The 27,638-nt window shown below is 40.7% G+C and overlaps 3 protein-coding genes across 3 annotated transcripts; 1 reads left to right on the forward strand and 2 right to left on the reverse strand.

The window, feature by feature from the left end:
• The first annotated feature begins 5,452 nt into the window (after window positions 1-5,452).
• LOC100997459 (retrotransposon Gag-like protein 8B) lies at window positions 5,453-6,732 on the forward strand. The gene has a single exon (XM_003918311.3). The coding sequence runs from the start codon at window positions 5,574-5,576 to the stop codon at window positions 5,913-5,915; it is 342 nt and encodes a 113-aa protein (XP_003918360.1). The 5' UTR covers window positions 5,453-5,573; the 3' UTR covers window positions 5,916-6,732.
• Window positions 6,733-20,939: 14,207 nt separating this feature from the next.
• Window positions 20,940-22,180, reverse strand: LOC103880910 (CAAX box protein 1). Its single transcript, XM_009198310.2, has one exon. The coding sequence runs from the start codon at window positions 21,780-21,782 to the stop codon at window positions 21,156-21,158; it is 627 nt and encodes a 208-aa protein (XP_009196574.2). The 5' UTR covers window positions 21,783-22,180; the 3' UTR covers window positions 20,940-21,155.
• Window positions 20,940-22,188, reverse strand: LOC100997109 (retrotransposon Gag-like protein 8C). The gene has a single exon (XM_003918310.5). The coding sequence runs from the start codon at window positions 22,097-22,099 to the stop codon at window positions 21,758-21,760; it is 342 nt and encodes a 113-aa protein (XP_003918359.1). The 5' UTR covers window positions 22,100-22,188; the 3' UTR covers window positions 20,940-21,757.
• Between the last annotated feature and the right edge of the window lie 5,450 nt (window positions 22,189-27,638).

Genomic DNA, 27,638 nt, shown 5'->3' on the forward strand with positions numbered 1-27,638 from the left:
GGATTACAGGCGTGAGCCACCACACCCAGTTATTTTTGTATTTTTAGTAGAGAAGGGATTTCACCATATTGGCCAGGTTGGTCTCAAATGCCTGACCTCAGGTGATTCACCCGTCTCGGCCTCCCGAAGTGCTAGGATTACAGGCATGAGCCACGGTGCCCGGCCTGATATGTTTAAAGAACAAACAATGCCGGAAAACTTCTACCCATTTAACGAATTTAATTCTGCTTATCAAAATAATAAAGTTCCATTCTTTTCCAACCTTGCTAATAGTTATCATGAATGGTAGCTGAGTTTTATCAAATGCTTTTTTTTTCTAGATTTTAAGAAATCATTATATGAATGATTCCCCCATTTTCTAATTAAAATTGTGGATTATATTGATTTTTTTATTCTATAGTCCTGGAATAAACCAAACTTGTTTATGAAATATTATGATTTTTACATATTGCAAGATTCAATATGTTGTTTCAGATTGTAACATCTGTGTTTATAAGTGAGATCAGCCTGTGATTTTCCTGACTCATAATGTCCATGGCAGGTTCTCATGCCAAGTTTTGCCAGCCTTATGAAATCAGTTCTATAGCGTTCTCTTCGGTTCTATTCTCTGGGACAGGCATGGAAGTTTTGCATACATTCCTTTTAACAAAACTTAAGCACATAGACCCAGGAGGATTCACAGAGGACTAGAAATGTGCTACCTGACTGGGTAGCCACTTCATAACATCAGATGCTTGGTGCTGCTACACACAGCGAATTTTAACTTTGGCATAGTTTTAATCATCTTATACCATTTTGGACTCTGCTTTTTACGTTAATTATTTTGCTAATTTCTTTAGTTTTCATAATTATTTTAATGACTGCATATATATTGTATTAATAAATACTAATGTGTAGGGGATTCCTTCATTGGATATTTAGGGTTTTGTTTTTTTTATTTTGAGGATTATAGATTTTCTTGCTATGGATATCTCTATGCCTCAATAATATTTTCTTCTGTTAATTATTTTCTTTTCAATTCTCAAGTGTTGGATTAATGAATGTCTTGGTCAGCTCGGACTGCCATAACAGATTAGGTGGCTTAAATCAGGGGCCCACAATCCCCGGGCTGCACACTGGTACCAGTCCGTGGCCTGTTGGGAACCAGGCTGCACAGAAAGAGCCAACATTAATGCCTGAGCTCTGCCTCCTGTCAGATCAGTGGGAAGCATTAGATTCTCACAGTGAACTGTGAAAGTTCCCCTGTCCCCCTCTCAGGGGAGGCAATGGGGGTGTGGCTCGCTTCTTCAGTGTCCCACTGCTCAAACCTCTAGGGGAGCATACAGACGGGCAGGCTGTGGGGGTCCAACCCCACGGCAGCATCTAGGGGTGAATGTTTACAGCTCCTGAAGCCCCAGTGGGCATGTGTTACAGGGTGCTCTTTTAATTTAGCCATCCATAGGTGGCTTCTGTTAGCTCAATTAGACCCCCTTCCTTATCACAAGGACAGAAGGATTTTTGTATCCCTGGGTTTCTTGTATTGGTGTACTGGAAGAATTGGATCACATATGGGCTTGGAGAATGAGTGCAAGGTTTTATTGAGTAGCTCTCAGCAGATTGGGGAGCCCGATAGGAGATGGTTTTCCCCTGGAGGCAGGCCACTCCATGGCCCAACTCTTCTCCAACCACTCCAGTCAAATTCCACGTCATTCCACCAGTCCATGGCCTGCTAGCCTGCCAGTGCCTGTTGATGTGCTCTTCCACCAGCGTGCTCTCAACAACCAGCCGCATGTGTCTTCTTTTGCCAATGTGTTCCTCACAACATCCAGCCACTTGTGTCTGCCCACTAGGTCTTGGGTTTTTATAGGCCCAGGATGGGGGCGTGGCGGGCCAGGGTGGTCTTAGAAAATGCAACATTTGGGCGTGAAAGCAGGAGTGCCTGTCCTTACCTAGGTCCATGGGGGTGGAGCCCTGGCCAGGGACCCACCTTTCTCTACCCAGCACTTCCCTTCACCGCTCCCGTATCATTTAAAGGGACCATACTCTTCCCTTCCCAGCACTCCTGTATCAATAGGAGCGGGAACCCTATTGTGAACTGCACATGTGAAGGATCTATGTTACATGCTTTTTATGAGAATCTAATGCCTGATGATCTGAGGTGGAACAGTTTCTTCCTGAAATCCCCCACCCCACCCCCATCCATGGAAAAATTGTCTTCCATGAAATCAATCCCTGGTGCCAAAAAGGTTAGGGACTACTATCTTAAACAACATAAATATATATATTTTTTTCACAGTTCTGGAGGCTGGAAGTCTGAGATGCTAGCATGGTCAGGTTCTTATGAAGGCTCGCCTTCTGGCTTGCATATGACCCTCTTCTCATTGTGTCCTCACATGCTGGAGACATAGAGCAAGCTCTCTGGTGTTTATTCTTATAAGGACATTAATCCCATCATGAGGGCCTACCTCACATCATCATCTTACCCTTATTACCTCTTAAAGGGCCTATCACCAAATGCCATCACATTGGATGTTAGGGCTTCAACATACTAATTTTGGGGGACACAATTTAGTCCATAGCAGTGAGTCAAAGTGACTCTTACATATTGCTATTCTGATTTTTAAATGGTGTTTCAATTCACAAGACCATCATCAGAGTGTGGAAATTCTAGCCTCACTTCAGCCTTCCCAAGCAATGAATTTTAACAACCAACTTTACTGTACAAAGGAAAAAACATAATCTCTTTCCGCAGCTAACTCTATAGTAATTACTCTAAAATCTCTTCAGATTAAGTTGCTGTCAAGAAGAGATGGCCAAAGCCCCTTTCTACCTTCAGTATGTCATTACAAATTTTGAAGAGGCAAAATAATTTTGTTGTTGGTGCAGATAGGGTAAACTGAGGAAAAAAACAACCAAAAATCTCACTAGATTCCAACAACAGAATTTTGGTTTTTGCTCATACAGCATGCCCACTGTGGGTCATGTAAGATTCTACTCCACATCATCTCTACTCCAGGGTCCAAGCTGACAGAGAAGCCTGTTTGAGATATTAGCAGTCACCAGGAATGAAGGAAAAAAGACACAGTGACCCATCTGATATATTTTAAAGCTTCTACCCTGAAGTGACACATAACATTTCTGCCCATGTATCATTGTCAAAGCAAGTCACATGGCCATGCAATGCATTCAACATGCATTCAACAAGACAAGTATGTGGACAGGGAGTGCTACCTAGCAAGGAACACTGCAGGGTAGCAATCAGACTATTCAGCAAACAATAATACAATCTACCACAGTTTTTTTTTTTTTTAATCTTAGTATATTATACAAGAGTAACATTATCAGAGACAATGTTCAAAATGGCCTATTTAAATTTAGCAGAGGCACGACTGCAGTGGTGAGGCCATGAATCCACCCAGAATACCCCTGACTACATATCTGGCTGGATGCATGTACTCTTATATGCAATGCTATATATAATGTGTCCTTCAGGAAGGGGAACATCACACACCGGGACCTGTCGTGGGGTGGGGGCAGGGGGGGAGAGATAGCATTAGGAGATATACCTAATGTAAATGAGGAGTTAATGGGTGCAGCACACCAACATGGCACATGTATACATGTGTAACAAACCTGCACATTGTGCACATGTACCCTAGAACTTAAAGTATACTTTTTAAAAGTTAAAAATAAATAAATAAATATAATGTGTCCTTAAGGAGTCAGTGCTGATATGGGACCAGCCAAGCAGAAGAAATAAGTGTTGCCTGAATTACAGTGGGGTATACTGGTTTACCGCCACAGTTGTAATGTATTTATAGTGTATCAACTAAGCATTAATGGAACAACACTTTTCAGAACAGCTTTCTCTGAATACTACTGCCTTAATCAGGCCTGCCAGATATTTTGCATGTGAAAGGTTATGGTGTCACCAGGCACTGTTGCAATTCACACAGGTGAAGGCAAATTTGTTGTGTCACCTTGTTGGTATGGGGCAATAGCTGGATCTGTAGTTCATTTAGCCCTGCTGGGTCTCCTTCAGCTTCTCCAACTCCTGGGGCAGTTATGTGAAGTTCCTGGTATAAATCTACAACTCCTTCATCTCCTCACATAAAGAAAATTAACATCTTTATGATGTTGAGTCATCCCATCCCAGATCTAGGGATAGCCTTTCATTTTTTGAGTATTCTTTTGTTTTGCTCCTCAGCAATAAAAAAACGTTTTATGTGGCAATTTATAATTTTTAATGTTTATTTCTAAATCCCTACTTATTTTGAATTACTTTTCAAATTGCGTCTTTCACCAAATTTTACACATATATATGTGTGTGTATATATATCTATGTGTATATATATATATATGTGTATATATATATATATGTTTTTTTTTTTTTTGAGATGGAGTCTCACTCTGTCGCCCAGGCTGGACTGCAGTGGTGCGATCTCCACTCACTGCAAGCTCCGCCTCCCGGGTTCTGGCCATTCTCCCGCCTCCGCCTCATGAGTAGCTGGGACTACGACAGGCGCCCACCAGCACGCCGGCTAATTTTTTGTATTTTTAGTAGAGACGGGGTTTCACAGTGTTAGCCAGGATGGTCTCGATCTCCTGACCTCGTGATCCGCCAACTCGGCCTCCCAAAGCCAAATTATATATTTTAATAGGTTATTTTCTGTATATGTGAAATCTAGTGATGAATTACTATTAATTTTGTACTCAGCCACACAACTAAATTAGGATACAAAGTGTAATGCTTAATTTTCCCTCTCCCTTTCCAATTCGTGAAACTTTGTTATTTCTTTCCTTTATTCTTATGTATTAACACGTATAATGTCGTTTGGAAAGCATCCAACCATTCTCAGTTTCCTCTTTCAACTTCTTTTGATAATCAACTGATTGTCCTTTTGGTGTCTTAATATAGCAAATTAAGAGATTTCTTAATATTTAACTCACCTTTCATTAACTGCTCATGGCACATTACACTTTGAATATGCCGCTCTGGATTATATTTGCTAATATTTGGGATTTTCCCATTAATGTTGCAAAGCAACCACATCTGCGGCCAGGGAGCAAATAATCTGGCTGAGACATATACGGAGAAGCAAAAAAAATGTGTTCACAGAACTCTACTCAAGTGGCGTCCAGAGTCCAGGGTTCTGAATGCAATGTCCAAGGACTAACGAGTGAGGGGTCAGGAGGGGTGCGGCAGGAGGCCGCATCAAAATCCAGAACAGGGATCTTCTGCTCTCCAGAGGCAACAGGCTCAGCCTCCCCGCACACCGACTGCTGTCCTGAGAGCCCCACTGGCGCGCCTCGCATAATCTCCGCCCCACTCCTCTGAGGCTACACCGCCTCCTCGACAGTATTATGCCCAACCCCGACCTCCCGGCATTGGCCTTCTGCGCCCCGTGACGCACCGGCACACTAGTGACCACAAGGCTTTGTGGGCGGAGCTCGCGCAAGCGCGTGGGCCCTCCCATGGCTCCGCCCACGGCCCGCCCTGGCCGGGGCCCCCTCCCTCGACATGCACTTCCGGCGACGCCTTCTAGCTGACCCCCAAGCAGCCCAGCGAAACTCAGCGGAGCGCGCGCAGCGCGATGGACGGTCGGGTGCAACTGATGAAGGCCCTCCTGGCCCGGCCCCTCCGGCCCGCGGCGCGTCGCTGGAGGAATCCGATTCCCTTTCCCGAGACGTTTGACGGCGATACCGACCGGCTCCCGGAGTTCATCGTGCAGACGGGCTCCTACATGTTCGTGGACGAGAACACGTTCTCCAACGACGCCCTGAAGGTGACGTTCCTCATCACCCGCCTCACGGGGCCCGCCCTGCAGTGGGTGATCCCCTACATCAAGAAGGAGAGCCCCCTACTCAGTGATTACCGGGGCTTCCTGGCCGAGATGAAGCGGGTCTTTGGATGGGAGGAGGACGAGGACTTCTAGGCCGGGAGACCCTTGGGCCTAGGGGCGGGTGCTCTGGGGAGGGTCCGCTGTGCCAGTGGCCACCGCCAGGGTCTCCACAGGCGCCCTCCCTCCGCGCCTCTCTCCCTCTCGAGTGTCCCCTGCGCTCCTGTCCCCTCCCGCGTAGTGCTTGCCTTTGTTCCAGGCTCCTGCTGCCGCCCCTGGGCCTCACTCTGGAGCAGGCTGCCTCCACCCTCTCGTGCCAGCCCAGCCCCTCCCATGCACATTTGGACGCCGTCCTGCGCTCCAGCTGCACAAAGCTGGGCTCCTGTTACACACTGGACAGCCCACACACAGCCGTGGCTGTCAACCCCCCTCCACTCCTCCAGACTGCCAGCCGAGTACATCATTCTGCCCACAAACCTACGCTACCACTGCCATCGCCGTCCACCGCATCTCATCAACAGACTGCCGCTCCTAGTGATCTGGACTCAACTCAGAGGTATCTGAGCTGGACACAGCCCCTGGACAGTGATCCAGACAGCTGGCCGCCCCCCAAGGAGCCTGTCACCTTCAGCAAGACCCATTTCCTCCCCATCCCCAGAGACCTCTTGTGTTCCTGCCACATAGCTGCCAGGGCTTAGGTGTGCCTGGCAACCAAATGGAATCTCTCATTTTCTCCTGTGGACTAGTTAGTTTTGCCTAGAATCCTGTTTTCTTCTGAATTTGCAGCTGTCTCTCTGATGTGTGCCTTTTGTTCAACATAGTATAAGCCCTGCTCCCTGCCCTGCTCTAATACACTACCTGTACAAGGTCTTTTCCTTATTTTTAATAAATGTCAGACACTATTAAATAGAAATGGAGTCTCAATGAATATGGCACCTTTCCCTCCCTGGTTCTGTAAATAGGGTCCCTATCTTGTTCAAACGCTATGTGCCCTGCCATGCTATGACTGAAGTTGACTCTTACATTATAAAAACAAAAGATTGAGTCCTGTGGAGTGTCCTAGGGATGGAGATCTTACAGGCAACCATCTAATGCCAAATGATGACCCTTCTAAACCAGGCAGTTTCATGCCACTTTTGAGGTAGGCATTGATCTGATTTGGCCAAGGCAATGTGAAAAACTGTGGAAAAACTTTTGTAAAAGATTTCCTTATTTTCAAAAAATGGCTACAAAACACAAATCTCAAATTGTTCCATACCATAAATCCCATACATTTGTTTGTGAACACCTGTCAAAGTTTTATTTAACCAGAGATTCATTAATGAAACATCAGAATTGCAGAGGTGTTCTATGAAAGCATTTATATTTATAAAACCTTGAATATGGAGGTAATGAGGAAAGGGATACAGAGCTGTGATTATTAATTTAGGTACATACCTGGTTGATGACCTGCGAGACGATACAATTATAAGTTTCTCTAATGAGCAGAATAAAAGTTAATACTCATTACTGTTTCTCTGTAGGCTAATCTCTTAAATCTATAGTGCTACAAACAGCCTCTGTTCCATCAACTATTTGATGTTCAAATTTGTTGGTGAAATTTATTCCAGTAGAATCCAATAGCACAGCACTCTGGTATTAAAAGATCACGCATCCAACTCTGTCCCTTATTTCCAATTTGTGTGAATTTCCAGAACATGTAAAGAGGTGGGAATAGGCTGAGCTTAGTATGTAGCTAGATTTGCTTGATGTGTGGGTGGAAAATGAAAACAGACTGTGATTGTACCACAAAAAGGACTGGTCCCTATACTTTTCTGTCCTCTGCCTTGGGGAGATGGGACTCTTTGTCTTTCAACTTTAACTTAAATTGGTGATTAATCACCCTTAGCCTTTCATTGTCTCTCTGCAATTCAATAGCCTCCAGTAACAACCATATATGATCGCATAATCTTTATAATTACTACTTCCTCTGAACCTTTCAAATTCTTGAGATACTGCACCTGTCAGTAAATTTCCTTCCATTGATATCCTATCTCAGTTCACCACGGGTGGAAGTTTTGACAGTTGCACCACTACCACATAGCAGGTTATCAGTACTTCCTTTACCAACAGTGATGTAGTTCCCATTACTAGCCACCTGGCAGGTAATCAAGCTCCAAAATCCAATTTTATAATCTGCCTCATGACCACCACTAACACCAAATATTAAACTTTAAGCTCCCTCAGAAACAGACTCTCATGAACAACACTTGTAATGGAGTGATAGAAGTAGGATCCAGCAGAGGGAGAATTTATGAAGAAACATACTTTTACAACAGATGCCTCACCTGATCCCACAGGGATATCTAAAGTTGGCACAGCCATTCAGAAATGTTCTAAATGGAGGCTGGACACAGTGGCTCACACCTGTAATCCCAGCACTTTGGGAGGCCGGGGCAGGAGGATTGCTTGAGGCTGGGAGTTGGAGACCAGCCTGGGCAACACAGTGAGACCCTGTCTCTACAAAAAAATTTAAAAATTAGCCAGGTGTGTTAGTGCACACCTGTAGTCCCAGCTACTCAGGAGGCTGAGGTGGGAGGATCGCTTGAGCCCGGGAATTGGAGACTGCAGTGAGCTATGATCACGTCACTGCACTCTATCCTAGGCGACAGAGAAGACCTTATCTAAAAAAAAGAAAAGAAAAGAAAAGAAAAAAAAATTGTCTGAATTGAGGAGAGGCCACATTGACTAGTTTTTCGATGTGGTGTTACCTGGAGGAGGTGGTGTACTCTTTTTTTTTTTTAATTCACCATTTAAAAGGAATAAGATAGACCTATGCTAGCTACTTTGGAGAGATTTTTGCAAGGTTTTGTTCAGTAAGAAACACAATATGCAGAAAATTGCATAATGTGGCCCATTTTTTTGTTAAACAGATGTTAACCCCAAAGGCCTACATATGAATACACACACACAGTCACACACATATACAATAAGCTAAGTATGAAGAAAAATATAGACATATATACACTAGCGTGTTATCGCAGGCCACAAGACGTGAGGAAAGGTTGATGCCAGAGATGGAGTAGGGCCTTAGAGAGGGGGATGCACACAACAAAATGAAAGAAGAAAAGGCTGCTCTAAAACGCAGGGAGATTAAATGTATGGCATTGAAAACTGACAAATCTATAAAAATTTGTGAGGAGTATATAGTATCAGTCAGGGTCCCAAAAAGAAACAGAAGGTATATACAAATGGGGTGATTGAGGAGAATTAAAAGAACAAACTATATACAGATGTATGGGTAGGTTTCAGATAAATTATGATAGATTGGATAACTGTTCCACAAATATTCACTCCTCACTTTCCCACACCCCTATGGTGGATGTAATTCCCTGCTCCACTGGCTCTAAGCTTGGCCGTCATTTGTTATTGTCAATGGAATATGAGCAGACATGACGTAAATAGAGGATTTAAATATGCTTGAGTGGTTTTGCTTGTTCTCTTGCCTTCCTATGATTGCCATGAGAAGAGCATGCCTCCGGTTGTTGCTGATCCCTCAGCTTGGGCCATACAGTGATTCACATGGAACAGATCTAAACACAATCTGAATCCCAGAGCCAAGCCCACCCTAACTGTATCCTGGAGAAGAATAGCCCCAGATGGCCCATAGCACATGAGCAAAGAGAACAAATGATTGTTAATTAATTTGGAGGAGACTTCTTCTACAGCATTATTGTAGCAATAGCTGACTAATACTGAAACCAACAATGGATTTTGAATTATCCTGGGGCTAGCAACAGTAGTGAGCTGTTGCCTCCCACCAAGGCATAAAAGAGTAAGGGCTGGGAGGGGTTACTGGAACACAGAGAGCTCTAGCTATAGAAGAGAATCCCTGGAAAGGACCTGTGGCCTTTGATAGAGGAACTCAGCCACAGCCACCTCTTAATCTGTTAGAGATGGAGCTCTCCCATTGACCAAACTCAACCAGAAGCCAGAGAGCAAGGGAACGGTTTATGCAGTCCATAAAGGTCAGCCTCTGGGAACAGAGCTGTCCCTGTTCCAGGATAGAGGAGAGTGGAAAGTGAATCTGGAAGAGCAAATGGAAGGTATCCAAGAGATATGTGAACAATCAATTCTGAGTGAGGAACATTTGAAAAGATGCATAATTGCAATAGTAATCAGAGAGATTTTAGATAGAACAAAAACAGGTATCATTTCAAAAGCATTACATTGCCAAAAGTAGACCGGGTGCGGTAGCTCATGCCTGTAATCCTAGCAATTTCGGAGGCCAAGGCGGGTGGATCACCTAAGGTCAGGAGTTCAAGACCAGCCTGGCCAACATGGTGAAACCCCATCTCTACTAAAAATACAAAAATTAGCCAGGCATGCTGGCGTGTGACTGTAATCCCAGCTACTCAGGAGGCTGAGACAGGAGAATCGCTTGAACCCAGGAGGCGGAGGTTGCAGTGAGCTGAGATCACGGCACTGCACTTCAGCCTGGGCGACAGAGCGAGACTCCATCTCAAAAAAAAAAAAAAAGAGAGTAAAAATGACCATATTAAGTGTTGAGGGGATATGGAGAAATGAGAATTCTTATATACTGCTTATAACAGTGTAGAATAGTACAACAAAATCGGAGATGAATGTGGCAGCACCTTGTAAAGTTTAAGACAAACATACCCTACAACGAAGCAATTCCAACAAGGATGTTGACTATAGCATTTTTTTTAAATGTATATATGATTAGTACCTCTGCTAAGCTGCATAGTACCTTTATCTAAATTAATAAAAGGTACCTCCTCTTGGGGAAAGCAGCCTCATGAATGCAGAGTTTGTTAAGCTGTTAGTAATTTTGTGCTTCAAAAAAAAAGCAAACTGTATTAAGTGTGTACGCAGCCCCACTGGTTGACGTGGCGGACTAGGTAGGGGCTAGATTGTAGCCTCAGTCACTCATTTGGTAAGAGGCACTTCTGAAGTGAGCAACCTACAGATCATAAGCAGCAGCCCTGTTTGCAGGAGTCAAAATTTGAAGCAACATAAGTGTCACCAGTAGGAGTTGGTGTTAATATAAAATTATTAATATTGTCAAGCAGAAAGTTGCCATACAGCAATTCTACTCCTAGGTATATATCCAAGAGAACTGAAAATATATGTCCTCACAAAAGCTTGTACATTATTCATAATAACCAAAAATGAGAAACAACCCAAAAACTCCGGAAACTGATGAATAGATAAAATATAGTATATCCATACAATGGAATATTATTCAACCTTAAAAAGGAATGAATGTTACATACATGCTACAACATGGATGTACCTTGAAAACATAATGCTAAATAAAAGAAACCAGTCACAAAATACCACATATTGTATGACTCCATTTATATGAAACTTCCAGAATACACGAATATATAGATGTGGAAAACCATTTAGAGGTTGCCTGGGGTTTGAGGAAGAAGAAAACAGGGAGACATAGGGTATTTTCTTGGGGTGATGGAAATGTTGCAAAATTAGATAATGGTAGTGGTTGGACAACTCTGCAAATATACTAAAAACCACTGACTTGTATATTTTAAAAGGGTACATATTAGAGTAAGTGAATCGTATCTCAATAAATCTGTTATTAAAAATTAATTGTATTTCTATTTAATAACAACAAAGTAGGGGAAATAAAATTTAACAAAATAATACCATTTATGATAGTGTTATAAAGTATCAAATATCTAGAAATAAATCTATAAAATAGCTGCAATACCTCAACACTAGTAACTACAAAACATTACTGAGATGAATTAAACAACTAAATAAATGGAAGGATATAAGATGCTAATGAATTGGAAAATTCAAAATTGTTACGGTATATATTCTCCCTAAATTTATTTTTAGATTCAATGCAACCCCAATAAAAATCAAGCAGATTTTAGAAGAAAACAAGTAGAGTATATCTTCATGATATTGGGTTAGACAAAGATTTCTTCCACAAGAGACATTGGTAAATGACTCTAACATTTATATGGAAAGGCAAAGGATCTAGAATAGCCAAGGTAATATTTAAGAAGTACAAGTTAGATGACTTACATTGCCAGATATTAAGACTTACTATAAAGGAACATAAATTAAGGTGTATAGTATTGGTGCAAGGATAGACAGAAAAATGCAATACAATAAACAGTCCAGAAAGAAATTCACACATATATGGTGACCTAATTTATAACAAAGGCACAATTGCAATTCACTGGGGGGAAAGAATAGTCTTTGCAATAAGTGCTATTGGATCAATTAGATACCTATATTGAAAAATGAACATTGGTCCCTACCTCTCAGCATACATAAAAATTAATTCAGTATGGATCATAGACTTAAATTTGAAAGCTAAAACATGATATTAGAGGAACATATAGGAGACTATCATATTAAGTTTGGCAGAGATGTATTAAACAGGACACAAAAAAACACTAATAATGTTTGCCCTCCCAGATAAAATGTTTATTAAGACACACAGCATACAATTAACCCTGCTTCCTGACAGTATCCAATCCAGAGCAAAGCTTCACTTCCTTAAACTCTCTCGAAAATCACCTAACATACGCCCAAACACTTCAAACATTTTCTAACACCTTTTTGCTGAGATTCCCAACAATTCTCCACGGTATGTTCTCCTTCATTGCAATGAATAATAAACTCAATATTTGTTCAATGACGAGATGTTCCTAGTGGCCTTTGCCTGGAAGATATGAACATCAAGAATATAGGAAGTCCTAGCAAGAGCAATCGGGCAAAACAAAGAAATAAAAGGCATCCAAAAAGGAAGAGAGGAAGTCAAACTATTTGTTTGTAGACACTATGATTTTATACCTAGAAAATCCCAAAGTATCTGTCCAAAAGCTCCTGGATCTGATGAACAACTTCAGCAAAGTTTCAGGATACAAAACCAGTATACAGAAATCTGTAGCATTTCTGTACACAAACAACATCCAAGCTGAGAGTCAAATAAAGAATGAAATCTTATTCACAATAGCCACAAAAAAATAAAATACCTAGGAATACAGCTAACCAGGGAGGTGAAAAATCTCTACAACAAGAATTACAAAATACCACTGAAAGGAATCAGAGATGACACAAATGGAAAAACATTCTATGCTCACGTACAGAAAAAAAAAATCAACATTGTTAAAATAGCCATACTGCCCAAAGCAATTTAAAGATTCAATGCTATTCCTATCAAACTATCAATGACATTTTTCACAGAACTAGAAAAATCTATTTTAAAATTTATACGGAACCACAAAAGAGCCAGAATAGCCAAAGCAATCCTAAGCAAAAATGACAAAACTGCTGGAGGCATCACATTACCTGACTTCATACTATTCTACAAGGCTACGGTAACCAAAACAGCATGGTACTGGTACAAAAACAGACACATGGACCAATGTAACAGAATACAGAGCCCAGATGTAAAACCACACAACTACAACCATCTAATCTTCATCAAAGTTGACAAAAACAAGCAATGAGGAAAGGAATCCCTATTCAGTAAATGGTGCAGGGATAACCGGCTAGCATATGCGTAAGACTGAAACTGGAGTGCAGTGGCACAATCACGGCTCACTGCAGCCTGGACTTCCCAGGCTCAGGTGATTCTCCCACGTCAGCCTCTTGAGTAACTGGTACTACAAGTGCATACCACCATGCCCTGCTAATTTTTTGTAATTTTTTTTTTTTTTAGAGATATGGTCTCACTATGTTGTCCAGGCTGGGCTGGAACTCCTGTGCTCAAGTGATCCTCTGGCCTCAGCCTCCCAAAGTGCTGAGATTACAGGTGTCAGCCACTTCACTCAGCCTAGAAATGCAAATTTAGCACAATGAGATATCGCCACAGACTTATCAACTTAAACCTCAATAAATAAGAGTGAACACTTGAAACACACAACATAGATGAATCTCACAGACATACAGCATAAATTCTGTATAATTTCATTTACAAGCAGTTCAAAAAGAGGTAAAGTTTATCTTTGGTGATAAAGGTCAGAAGAATGTTTATAATTAAGAGGCTCCTACCTGAGAGGCGGCATGAGAGTCTTTTTGAATGTTGGAAATGTTCTATACATTGATCTGAGTGGTGTTATATTAATGTATACATATGTAAATGTTCATCAAGTTATACACTCAAGATTTTTATCCTTTGCTGGATGTAACTCATATCTCAGTTTTTTTTAATATCAGAAAAGGAAAAAGGACTGTATATTTAGATAAGCAGTAGAAAAGCTACAGAACACCAATACAAAGAGATTTTTCAAACAACCAAAGAGGAAACACAAAATTAGGCTGACAAGTAATTTTTCAACAGCAAAAATGGAAGCTAGAAGACTAAAGAATAATGCTGTTTCCATCAATTCTGTTCAAATTTGCCACGTTTTAATATCTCTTATATCAAGGTGTTTCTTACAATCAATCAAAATTATGAATTGTTGTTGGCCAAGGGGCTGCTGTGACATAGTAGTTACTGCCTGCTCATATGCAAACATTAAAAGCACCTGTATCAAAACTTGCCGAACTGATGATGATGGATTAAGGGGAAAAATTTAGGACAAAAGAGTGAAATTGTCATTTAAGAACTATTGCATCACTAAGGTTTTGGTGGCACATAATACAATATTATATAGAAAAAAAGAGATATCAATGGTTCCACAAACCAAAGAGACTCAACAAGAATAATTTTAAAAGAATGAGGATAATATAACTTTTCAGAAAATGAAAGACATCACATTTTACCTAATAGACCATTATTAAAGGAGTATCTATAGGATATACTTTAGAAGAAGGAAAATGTACTATTATAAATGTCTGGAATGCTGGCAAAGAAAATGGCAAATACATGGCTAAATCTAAACAAATAACAGTATAAATGTCTAATTTGAAGATGAAAAAACAGCTAAAATAATGAGAAGAAGAACACTTACCCTGGGAGGCAATTATTTGTAATTAAAACATTCTAAGTTCCTTATATTAATTCATTGCTTTTTTCTACTCGTTAAGAAGTTATACACTCTATTTACATTATTTTAGTGATCACTCCAAAAAGTTAATATGCATAGTTAACATATAAATTTAGTCAATACAAAGTAATTAAAGCAACATACTTGACAAAAAGTTAGACTGATGGTACCAAATACTAGTGAGGAAATGGGACCACATACATTGAGGACAAGAGTGTAAAGTAAAAGAAATATTTTGGAAAACGACTTGACTGTGCCTTTAGATTGGGTTCCCCATAAGCTGGCTCTGACTGAGGATTCATCTGAAAGTGATGTATTAGGAAGTGGTACAAGTAAAAATATAGTGACCAGGGAGTGGGACCATGCAACAGGGAGAGGAAGAAGGCCAAACAATATTTTGATATCAACCAAGGTACCATTAAGGATCGCTGTGGCACAATCCAATAGGGGAACACTGGAGACAATACAGGTCACAAATCAGAGTTGTCTCAAACAGGAGCAACAGAGCTGCAGTATTTATAACTATATATCTACTAATTATTAGCTAAAGTCTACTCTCTGGCGGACTTTAATTCTCAGATACTGGCTCTTCATGCTTGGAGACAAAAGGAGGTTGGTTCTGCAGTCCTGTGACAAAGAGCCACAGATTCTGGCTATTGGGAGAAGAAGCAAAAGCAGAGCAAAGGTGGATTAAAATGGCCAAGAATACCAAGGGGATAAGAATAGAATATTAACAGTGTCTGTTTTAGTGGGTATTAGTCTTAACACAACGAAAAATAATGATAGCTAGATCCTTCTCCCTCAGCTTTCCTTGCAATTATCTGAACTAAGGGCTTAAATATACCCACTTAAAAGTATACTCAACATTTTACCATCAAGTATGACGTTAGCTATAGGTTTTTGTAGATGCTCCTTATCAGACAAGAATTCTCTTCCAATCCCAATTTGCTGGGGTTTTTTATGAACTGAAGTTCAATGTTGTCAAATGCTTTTTCTGCTACTATGACCAAAGAACATCAAGCTTTTAAAATTTATTGAGACTTGTTTAATGCCTTAGTAAATGGCTTATCTTGGTGAATGCACCATATGCACTCGAAAACACTGTGTATTAGTTGTTTGATACAGTGTTCTAGACATGTGTATTATTCGTTAGATTTTCTATGTCCGTACTGGTATTTTGTCTAGTTCTTATATTAACTATTGAGAAAACATTGTTAAAATTTCCAATTTAAAAAAATACCTGGAGTATATTCTCTTGTTTGCAAATGCCTGTTTCTCTATCTGTACCGGTGTAAAAGAGTAGGCAGAAATATGGACTCCATCTTAAAATGATGATGAAATAAGGTCATGTGCACGAGGCACATCTAACATTTCTTTGTACATATTAGGACCTCACTACACATTTCTTCATCATTTTTAAGTATTACAAATTAATATGTTTTTGTTTTGGCAGAGGGGACAAGGCTGGATCTGATGTCATGGCTACTTACATGCAAGTTCTTTACTCTCATCTTGATGGCCTTGATTACATACATTGTGTAGATGTCAATTCATCGAATGGGTTCAAATGACCCATGCTGGTCTGAGGTTCCAGCGTTGCCCAGGAGAGTCCTGTTCAATGCACTCTGTTGTCTAGTCTTCTTCTAACACTAGAGATATAAGAATATTCATTAAACTCACTTTGGAAATGGCTGGACAGTTGGTGAGAGAGGGACTCCAAAATCAGCCAGGGTAATATTCCCACTGAAGTAATAATAGTACAGGAAAGCACTGAGAATGATGATTATAGTCAGGGTATTACTCAGCTTTGGCTTCTAACATAGGCTGTCTCTGTGTGATTCCATGAAGGTAGATCAAGCTGGGAGTAGTGGAGCCTTTGGAAGGATTATAGGCAATCTTTTAAGTTGAAAGTCAATTTGAATGTACATATCCTTTAACCTTATATTCTCTAGACAAGCAGCCCAGAACCACTTTAGAATAAATTCTCCTCCTTAAGATTTCTTGCTGAATGTGAATGTGGCCCCCAAATTTGTGGGTGGTTACATCTGAATTTTTTTTTTTTTTAATGTTTGATCCTTGTATTTTTTCACAACATCTTATGGGCAGGTATTCTTTTTTTCTTTCACCATTATACCTGGTAACTTTGCTAACTCATTATTTAAATATACTTATATTCTTTTGGGAAGTTGGGAACATCTCAATGTTGGAGACTTCCTTAAATTTTGACAAGGTCTAAATTCAACTTTGCTGTTGTCTTCATCCCTAAAAATGTCATTTAATGCTCAATATCTGAAAGTTGATTAATAGGCATTCATATTATAAGTTAAATATTGCTCCCTATAGAGGCCTAAAAATGATTTTTTAAAAATCCCTAGCTGTATTACTTTTATACCTTCAGACACCAACTATCTCCACCAGCCCCATGATTTGGGGGATGAGAGAAGGGTGTGAAAGTAGAATTAAAAGTATTCCGATTGTCTCAATTATGGTAGGGCAGAAGAGAGGGAGAAAATAAACATTTTGTAAAAGCCTTACCTTTTTGGTGATAGAGGTGAAACAGGACCCCCCCACCCCAAAAAAGGAATTTTATTGTGGGAAAAAGTATTTATTTTTGGGAATATTATCTTTATTGAAATTAAAGTTTTAGTAATGATAGAGGCAAAAAAAATTCCCTCACATTACTCATGAGAATATAATTTGAAAACAATCGTTCTGGAGTGAGATTTTTAACAAACAGTTAAAATCGTATGGCCTTTGATATATACATTAGTTTTAGGAATCTATCCTAATGATCCAAAACTGTGTTTGCTTCTAATGTGAGTAAATATGCAGTCCTCCACTCAGGTTGCAGAACGGGTACTATTGCAGTCTTTAGCCCAAGACCCAAATTAACAGGCTTACTATAATTTCAGGGTTGTGAAATCCTAAATGTTCTCTTTTTGATCATGTGATAATATGCTCTCAGCAGCCTAAGACACAGCAACAGCCACAGCAGGGAGAGAAAAATAGGTTCCAGGATCAGCTAGGCACTATGGCAGGGCCTCTGCAAGCAGTGGGCTAAAGGGGACAGACATTAGAATTGGGGTACTGCCTCAGGGTTGGAAAAGAGGGACCCACTGAAGTGAGAGTTGGGGGTAGAATGAGTTTGGTGACTGTCTGTTAAGGAGCAGTAAGAAAGTGGGTATGAAGAGGACTGGGGACGAGTGAAAGAATGTGGTACAACCATCAAGAGGGCCAAAAGCAGCAGTGTACAGGGAAGAGAAAGAGCTCAGTTCTGGGCCGGCAGCTAAGAATCAAGCCAAGCAGCCTTCCCTGAACCACGTTCTCCATCATCATAAAGTCAGGGATCGTTCATGCACATAAAGTCCAGGTACTTTCAGTATTGGGTCCGTGATGAGCTTCAGTGGTGGTAAGACAGAGGGACTTTGATTGCCCTCACCAAGTTTTGAAGGCTTTGTACACTCCTTTTATTCTTTACTGTTCAGATGTGATCATTTCCCCATGTCATTAAATAGTTTGAGATCATCATGGCCTTTCATTTTACTTTATTTCACCGGGTATGTATTCTGACTGACCTTTGTCCATCCCATACTTGGTCCCAATAGATTTCATACTTTTCATTTTAGGCTCTTTGCTGCTCAGAACTGCTTATTGCTGTACCTGTGTAGTCTGAGTGACCTTCATGATGGAAGCCAAAACACTGCTGCAATATCTATAGAAGCAGGCAGGTCATCAGACCTCCGCAGTGGCACCTGGAGGAAGCATCCCTACATCTAGGACTTCTGGTACTCAATCTCTCAGCCTACTCCTTTGGTCCTCCAGCCTCCTAGTGACAGGCAAATCAGGGACACTCACAAAGGGTCCCTTTGAAATCCCCTTCCTTACTACATCTCTGCCTTAAGGTTGACTCTGTGTACAGGATTGCACTTAGGCCACTGGGAGTAAGTGGGGAGTGACCTTTCACTAGTATATTCTACCAGGATTCCCCTGAGAACCAAGGTCTCAGGCCACTGAACCATCCAAAGCCTACTTTGTTCCCCTATTAAATCTTTGTGGATCTAAGCGTCACAAAAATTTTTGTAAAGTTATCTTAATTATAGGTTTCAAGTCATTACTGGTCCCGATCATCAAAAGAAAGAGGTTAACTGTATTTCTGTTCTCTTTCTTATATTCATCTTCCATATTGTCACTTTTTATGTTTCTCCATCCTTTGGAGGTAAGGCCTCTTGCTTGGGTATTGATCACATTGCAGAGAATGAAGTGAAGGAAACAAACCAACAGTGACAACTGAAAAGGTGAGACTGCAAAGTAATACAAAAGAACCCCTTCTACTCTTACAACTGCCATTCCTTTGTCCCTTTATGAAATCCTGTGAAGATGTTCATGATTGTGAATTATTACCCTACCCAAGACATTTGCAGCACAAAAGAGGACCCTTGAGATGATAAAACTAGCATAGATCAAGGAATAATTCTCATTCTTGTAGGAGGAAGAAAACTGCTGGGCATCCTTGTTGAGGGAGGTGAGGAGTTACTGACATTGTTCAAAGGATACCCAGAAGGTCCCTGCCCATTCTACCTACCTCCAGAGCCAGTGGACAGAGAACACAGGGAATATGCTGGACCTACTCAGTAATGTAAACTGCTTCCAAGCACTTTTCCAACCACTTCAGCAGAATCTGTGTTTAAAACCAAACAGTGAATATGCTTAACACAATCTTCCTTCATACCCATCCAGGAAGGTGACTGTCAGCACCTTGAACTGGCCTTCATGATTAGCCCAGTTTCAGTTGTTTTAAGAGCCCTGTAAATCATAAAAACTTTATTTTATTAGGCAATTTGAATTGCATCTCTGATTTCAAAAAGATTTTGACCTATTATATGCCAAACTACAAATTAATGATGTTTCCACTACTTCTGGGAATACAAATATTATCACATACATAATACAGATAATAATGTACCTCCACCTCCACATACAGCCCTATGAATCACTGCTGAGTGGCAAAATTTCACCTGCTTAAATGAAGAGAGAGAAGCAATAAAGTAAACAAACATAAAAAACCCTTGTGATCTATTCCTCATTCGCATGCTCTGGAAAAATAACACGTATTAGAAATGGGGCAGAGAGGCCAGGCATAGTGGCTCATGCCTGTAATCTCGGCACTTTGGGAGGCCAAGGCTGGGTTATCATGAAGCCAGAAGACTGAGACCATCCTGGCCAACATGGTGAAACCCTATCTCTACTAAAAATACAAAAATTAGCCAGGTGTGGTGGCACGTGTCTGTAGTCCCAGCTACTCAGGAGGCTGAGGCAGAAGAATTGCTTGAACGCAGGAGGCAGAGGTTGCAGTGAGCTGAGATCATGCCACGGCACTCCAGCCTGGGTGACAGAGCAAGACTCCATCTCAACAACAACAACAACAACAACAAAGGCAGAGAGTTGTTGACTGAGTGTTGCCCTATAAGCCCACCTTAGGATAATCTGCTTCTATTGGGATATTGAGCTTTTCCCAGAGATAGATGGGGTGGCAGAGGCATGTTAGCACAGTGGATTTCAAAGATTCACATGCAGAGATACATTGAAGAGAATTTTTTTTTTTCTGCCCATTAGGGAAGGTGGTAATTGTATTGTGTTTCAGGTCATTCATTAAACAAGTTTGTACCTAAATTAACTACAGTTCTGCATTCCTTTCTCCACCACCTACCCAATTAAAGCAATATAAATGTAAATGCTTTTTCTGAAGTATCTAAGCCATTTTGCTGGTTCCCTGATAATGCATTAAATAAAACTGTAAGAAGTGTTCACCAACAAATGTGTGAGATGCATGGCTTGTAACCATTTGGGGTATATGCTTTCAGACAGTTTTTTGGAAAAGAGGGAAGAAAAAGCACCCTATCTGACTATTCCTTATCTTATCTTGGCCACAGTCAGATTAAGGTTCATTTCCTAAGGGGCACAAAACTTGACTTGTTTACAACATTAATCGTCTGGGATTAGTCACCGGTGGGATCTCCATTTGCAGGACACCACAGGACTCTGTGTCAACATCAACCATAGCGTGGCAGGACATATAGTTTTTGAACAAGATATGGACCCCATTTACAGAACCAGGGAGGGAAAAGTGCCATATTGACTGAGACCATTTCTTTTCAATAATGTCTGACATTTATTGAAAATAAGGAAAAGACTTTCTCCAGGTAGTGTATTAGAGCAGAGCAGAATGCAGGGGTTACTGTGTTGAACAAAAGGCACACATCAGAGAGACAGTTGCAAACTCAGAAAACTGGGTTATAGGCAAAACTAACTGGTCCACAAGAGAAAATGAGAGACTCGATTTGGCTGCCAGGCACACCTGGGTCTAGGCTGGAACACAAGAGGTTTCTGGGGGTGGGGAGGAAATAGGTCTCGCTGAAGGTGACAGATCCCTTGGGGGGCCAGCTGTCTGGATCACTGTCCAAGGACTGTGGCCAGCCCAGATACCTCCGAGGTGAGTCCAGATCACTAGGAGCAGCAGTCTGTCAGTGGGATGCGATGGATGGCGATGGCAGTGGCAGCGCAGGTCTGTGGGCAGAATGATGTAGTCGTCTGGCAGTCTGGTGGGGAGGAGGGGGCTTGGCAGCGGCGGCAGTGGGTGGTCTGTCCAGTGTGTAACAGGAGCCCAGCTTGCAGCTGGAGCGCAGGACAGCGTCCAAATGTGCATGGGAGGGGCTGGCTGGCTGGAAGGAGAGGGCGGCGGCTCGCTCCAGAGTGAGGCCCAGGGGCGGCAGCAGGAGCCTGGAGCGCTATTCCTGGAACAAAGGCAAGCACTACGCGGGAGGGGACAGGAGCGCAGGGGACATCGCGGCGGCTCGAATGGGAGGGAGGTGCGGAGGGAGGGCGCCTGTGGCGACCCTGGCGGCGGCCAGTAGCACAGCGGGCCCTCCCCAGAGCACCCGCCCCCAGGCTCGAGGGTCTCCCGGCCTAGAAGTCCTCGTCCTCCTCCCATCCAAAGACCCGCTTCATCTCGGCCAGGAAGCCCCGGTAATCATTGAGGAGGGGGCTCTCCTTCTTGATGTAGGGGATCACCCACTGCAGGGCGGGCCCCGTGAGGCGGGTGATGAGGAACGTCACCTTCAGGGCGTCGCTGGAGAATGTGTTCTCGTCCACGAACATGTAGGAGCCCGTCTGCACGATGAACTCCGGGAGCCGGTCGGTATCGCCATCAAACGTCTCGGGAAAGGGAATCGGGTTCCTCCAGCGACGCGTCGCAGGTCGGATCGGCAAGGCCAGGAGGGCCTTTATCAGCTGCACCCGACCGTCCATCGCTGCTCTTCGCTTCGCTGGACGTCAATGGGCTCCACCCGGCTCTGCAGAGGTCAGTACCCAGGCGTCGCCGGAAATGCGTGTCCACGAAGGCCTGCCCAAGCTAGGGTGGGCGGGGCCACGAGCGGGGCTCCAGCCCTCTCATGGACTCCGCCCACAAGGCCGGGTGTTCCCTAGTACGCAGGCGCGTCGTGGGGCACACACTTGCGAAGAAGGGCCTAAAGCCCTCAAGGAGGCAGGGTCGTATCGGAGAGGCTGGGCTGAGGGTTCCTAAGGTGGCGGGACGGGGAGCAGGGGAGGAACCAGGGAGACCTGGTGGTGTACGGGGCGCGAGGAGCTCGCTCCAAGGGTATGTTAGAGGCCCTACCTAGTTCTGGTAGTTGAGGAGTCCTCCCGCTGCACTGGTCCCCACCTCTCATCAGCCCTTGGGTATGCATTCAGGGAGCCTTGGCCCTGGACGCCACTAGTATGAGGTTCTGTGAACACATTTTCCTGCTCCTTCTTGCGTCTCTCAACCAGATTATTGGCTCCCTACTTTGCAACATTAATAGAGAAGCCCCACATATTAGCAAATATAATCCAGAGCAGCATGTTCAAAGAGTAATGCACCACGCTTGAGGGATGGATACTCCATTCTCCATGATGTGATTCTTAGGACCTAGTATTTGATAGCACAACAGGATGACTACAGTCAAAATAATTTAATTGTACATTTAAAAATAACTGAAAGAGTGTAATTGGATTGTTTGTAGCACAAAGGATAAGTGCTTGAGGGGATGGATGCCCCATTTACCATTATGTGATTATTATGCATTGTATACCTATATTAAAGCATTTCACGTACCCCATAAATACATATACCTATCATGTACCCACAAAAATTAGAAAATAAATTTTTAAAAAGAATAATATACCACAAGCAGTTAATGTAAGGAGAGTTAAACATTAAGAAATCTCTTAATTTGTTATAAAAGCTGCCCTCAGTTCTCTGTCACGTTGCCCTGTCTCTAGGCAGTTCACTACACTGCAGCTTGTTTCTTCATGGAACAAAGGGAGAATGTTTCTCCTTGAAAGATGGAGTCATGTATAAACTAACATAATCATGGGAGTTCATCACCTTGCCACATTCTCTTGGTTAGAAGCAAGCCATAGTCCCCACCTACACTGAAAGGTATGACCAGGATATTGGGATGTTGGGGGCCACCTTAGAATCTGTCTGCCATAGCATGGATATACAAATTTGGTGATCCATTCATTTGTTGGAAGATATTTGGCACATTTACAGGTTTTGGAAATTACAAATGAATCAGCTATAAGCATTTACGTACAGATTTTTGTGTGAGCACAGATTTTCATTTTTCTAGAGCAAATTCCTAGAGCAAAGATTTGTGTCATATGGTTCCCATTAAAAACTCTCATCAAACTTAAAAGGGAACTCCTAAATCTGATGAAGAGCATCTACAAAAATCCTACAGCTGTCATACTCAAAGGTGAAAGCCTGAATGCTTTTCACTCTTAGATCAAGAACAAGACACATAGAGGGGAACAACACACACTGAGGCCTATCAGAGGGTTGAGGGTGGGAGGAGGCAGAGGATCAGGAAAAATAACTAACGGCTAATAAGCTTAATACCTGGGTGATGAAATAATCTGTACAACAAACTCCTATGACACAAGTTTAACTATGTTAACAACCTGCACTTGTACCCCTGAACTTGAAAGTTAAAAAAGACGAACAAAACAAGTACATATGCCCACTCTCATCACTTTAGTGCAGTATTGTATTGGAGATTCTAGACAGTGCAATGAGGGCAAAGAAAATAAGGAAAGGAAAAAGTAATAAAAGGCATCTAGATTGGACAGGGCAAAGGCAGACTTTTGTTATTCATACACACTAGGATCGTGCATATAGAAAACAGATTTTCTAAGATCAACAAAAAGTACTAGAACTAAGAAGCGAGTTTAGCAAGGTTGCAGGACATAGGCGAATATACAAAAATCAATTGTATTCCTAGTAACGAACAAGAGAAATTTGAGCTAGAATTTTAAACACCATAAAAACGTAAAAAATGTTAGGGTTAAATATGACAAAAGAGATGAGACTTGTACCCTGAAAACTACAGAGCATTCCTGACATATATTACAAAATATCTGAGTAATGCAGAGATATATTCATGGACTGGAAGATTTAATGTTGTTAGTATATCAATCCTCCCAAAAATTGATATATAGATTCAAAGTCCCAGTGAGTCTTTTAACATATAAAAAACAACTAATTGCTTCTAAAATTCATAGGGAAATGCAAAAAATATATATATGTATTAGCAAAAACAACTTTGAAATAGAAAAAATAAGTTGGAGGACTGATAATATTTGATTTCAAGATTTATAATAAAGCTATTATAAAGCTATTATAAAGCTATTATAAAGCTATTATAAAGCTTTATTATAAAGCTTATAATTGCATAATTGCAGTTCCCTGATAATTATGTTATCTTCTAGAATTAGTGATGTTAAGCATATTTTCATGTTTGCTGGCTGTTTGTGTATCTTCTTTTGAGAAATGTCTATTCATGTCATTCGCCCACTTTTTGATGGGATTTTTTTTTCTTGCTGATTTTTTTTTTAGTTCCTTGCAATTAAGACAATGTGATATTGTTATCAAAATAGACAAATATAGTCATCCCTTAGTATTTACAAGGGATTGGTTCCAGGATCCCTGCAAATACCAAAATCTGAGGACGCTCAACTCCCTTATATAAAATGGTATAATATTTGCGTATAACCTATGTATATCCTCCCATATGCTTTAAATCATATCTAGATTACTTATAATACCTAATACAATACAAATTCTATGTAAATAGTTGTTACCTCATATTTTTAATTGTACTCTTTTTCTAATTTTTACTTTTATTTCAATAGTTTCTGAGGTACAGGTGGTTTTTTGTTACATGGATAAGTTCTTTAGTGGTGATTTCTGAGATTTTAGTGCACCTGTCACCCAAACAGTGTACACTGTACCCAATATGTAGTCTTTTATCCCTCACTCCCCTCCCATCCTTCCCCCCTGGATCACCAAAGTCCATTGTATCAATCTTATGCCTTTGCATCCTCATAGTTTAACTCGACTTCTAAGTGACAACATACAATATTCGCTTTTCCATTCCTGAGTTAACTTCACCTAGAATAATGGCCTCCAGCTCTATCCAAGTCGCTGAAAAAGACATTATTTAATTCCTTCTTATGGCTGAGTAGTAGTACATGTTGTATATATACCACATTGTCTTTATCCACTCGTTGGTTGATGGGCACTTAGGTTGGTTCCATATCTTTGCAATTGTGAATTGTGCTGCTATAAACATGCATGTGCATGTGTCTTTTTCACAGAGTGACTTATTTTTCTTTCCTTATTTCCCAGTAGTGGGATTGCTGGATTGAATGGTAGTTCTACTTTTCGTTCTTTAAGGAATCTCCGTACTGTTTTCCACACTGGTTGTACTAATTTACATTCCCACCAGCAGTGTAAAAATGCTCCCTTTTCCCCACATCCATACCAACATCCATTTTTTTTAGACTTTTAAATTATGGCCATTCTTGCAGGAGTAAGGCGGTATCTCACTGTGGTTTTAATTTGCAGTTCCCTGATAATTGTGTTATCTTCTAGAATTAGTGATGTTAAGCATATTTTCATGTTTGCTGGCTGTTTGTGTATCTTCTTTTGAGAAATGTCTATTCATGTCATTCGCCCACTTTTTGATGGGATTTTTTTTTCTTGCTGATTTTTTTTTTAGTTCCTTGTAGATTCTGGATATTAGTCCTTTGTTGAATGCATAGTTTGTTAACACTGTCTGTCTACTCTGCTGATTATTTCTTTTGCTGTACAGCAGATTTTAGTTTAATTAGGTCCCATTTATTTATTTTTATTTTTGTTGCATTTGCTTTTGGGGTCTTGGTCATGAATTATTTGCCTAAGCCAATATCCAGAAGAGTTTTTATGTTATCTTCTAGAATTTTTATCGTTTCAGGTCTAAGGTTTAAGCCTTTGCTCCACCTTGTTGAATTTTTTTTATAGGGCGAAAGATGGGGATCCAGTTTCATTCTTCTACATGTGTCTTGACAGTTTTCCCAGTACCATTTATTGAATAGGATGTCCTTTCCCCAAATTATGTTTTTGTATGCTTTTTTAAAGATATGTTGGTTGTGTTTGGCTTTATTTCTGGGTTCTCCATTCTGTTCCATTGGTCTACATGCCTATTTTTATACCAGTACCATGCTGTTTTGGTAACTATAGCCTTGTAGCATAACTTGAAGTCAGTAACTGCGATGCCTCCAGATTTGTTCTTTTTGCTTAGTATGACTTTTGCTATGTGGGTGCTTTTTATTGGTTCCATATGAAATTTAAGATTGTTTTTTGTACTTCTGTGAAGAATGATGATGGTATTTTGATGGTAAATGCATTTAATTTGTAGATTGCTTTGGGCAGTATGGTCATTTTCACAATATTGATTCTTCCCATCCATGAGCATGGGGTGTGTTTCCATTTGTGTCATCTATGATTTCTCTCAGCAGTGTTTTGTAGTTCTCCTTGTAAATATATTCCACCTTTTTCATTAAGTACATTCCTAAGTATTTTTATTGAAGTTGTTATAAAAGGGATTGAGTTCTTAATTTGATTCTCAGCTTGGTCATTATTGATGTATAGCAGCAAAAATCCTCAGTAAAATACTAGCTAACTGAATGCAACAGCATATCAAAAAGATAATATGTTATGATCAAGTGGGTTTCATACCAGGGATACAGGGATGGTTTAATATATGCAAATCAATAAATGTACTATATTTATTGGAAGTCAAACTATTGTTGTTCACTAATGATATGATTCTATACCTAGAAAATCCTAAAGACTCATCCAAAAAGCTCCTAGATCTGATAAATGAATTCAATATAGTCTCGGGATACAAAATCAATGTATACAAATTATTTTTTATTTTTTTTTCCAGAATATTTTGATCAGCCGTTGGTTGAACCTGCAGATGCAGAACCCATGGATATAGAGGGCCAACTGTAGATGAATAGAATTGGATATGTAATTCAGAAATAGACCCACACATATATGGATAGCTGATTTTTGTAAAGTTTTGTAAAGGCAATTCAGTGGAAAAGGGATAATCTTTTCAAAATGATGCAGGAAAAGTTGAATATTCATTTACAAAAAAATTAATTTGATCTATATCTCATACCACATGCAAAAATTAACTCAAAAAGGTTAATAGACCTAATGGTAAAACCTAAAATTATAAAGCTCCTAGAAGAAAACAGGAAAAAAAACCTTTTGAAACCTTGGATTAGACAAAGATTTCTTAGCTATCACAACAAAAGCACAATTCTCATAAGCAAAATTTGGTAAATTGGACTTCATCATATTAAAAAGCATGTGCTCTTCAAAAGACAATGTTAAGAGAATGAACAGAGAAGGCACAGGCTGGAAGAAAATATTTGTAAATGGCATATATAATGAAGATTTGAATACAGGATA

Source organism: Papio anubis, chromosome X, assembly GCF_008728515.1.
Source record: "Papio anubis isolate 15944 chromosome X, Panubis1.0, whole genome shotgun sequence".
Classification (NCBI taxonomy): Eukaryota; Metazoa; Chordata; class Mammalia; order Primates; family Cercopithecidae; genus Papio; species Papio anubis.

Excerpts from the sequence above, each read along its gene's own strand:
- LOC100997109 (XM_003918310.5), bottom strand. The coding sequence starts at position 22,099 with ATGGACGGTCGGGTGCAGCTGATAAAGGCCCTCCTGGCCTTGCCGATC.
- LOC103880910 (XM_009198310.2), bottom strand. The coding sequence starts at position 21,782 with ATGGGAGGAGGACGAGGACTTCTAGGCCGGGAGACCCTCGAGCCTGGG.
- LOC100997459 (XM_003918311.3), top strand. The coding sequence starts at position 5,574 with ATGGACGGTCGGGTGCAACTGATGAAGGCCCTCCTGGCCCGGCCCCTC.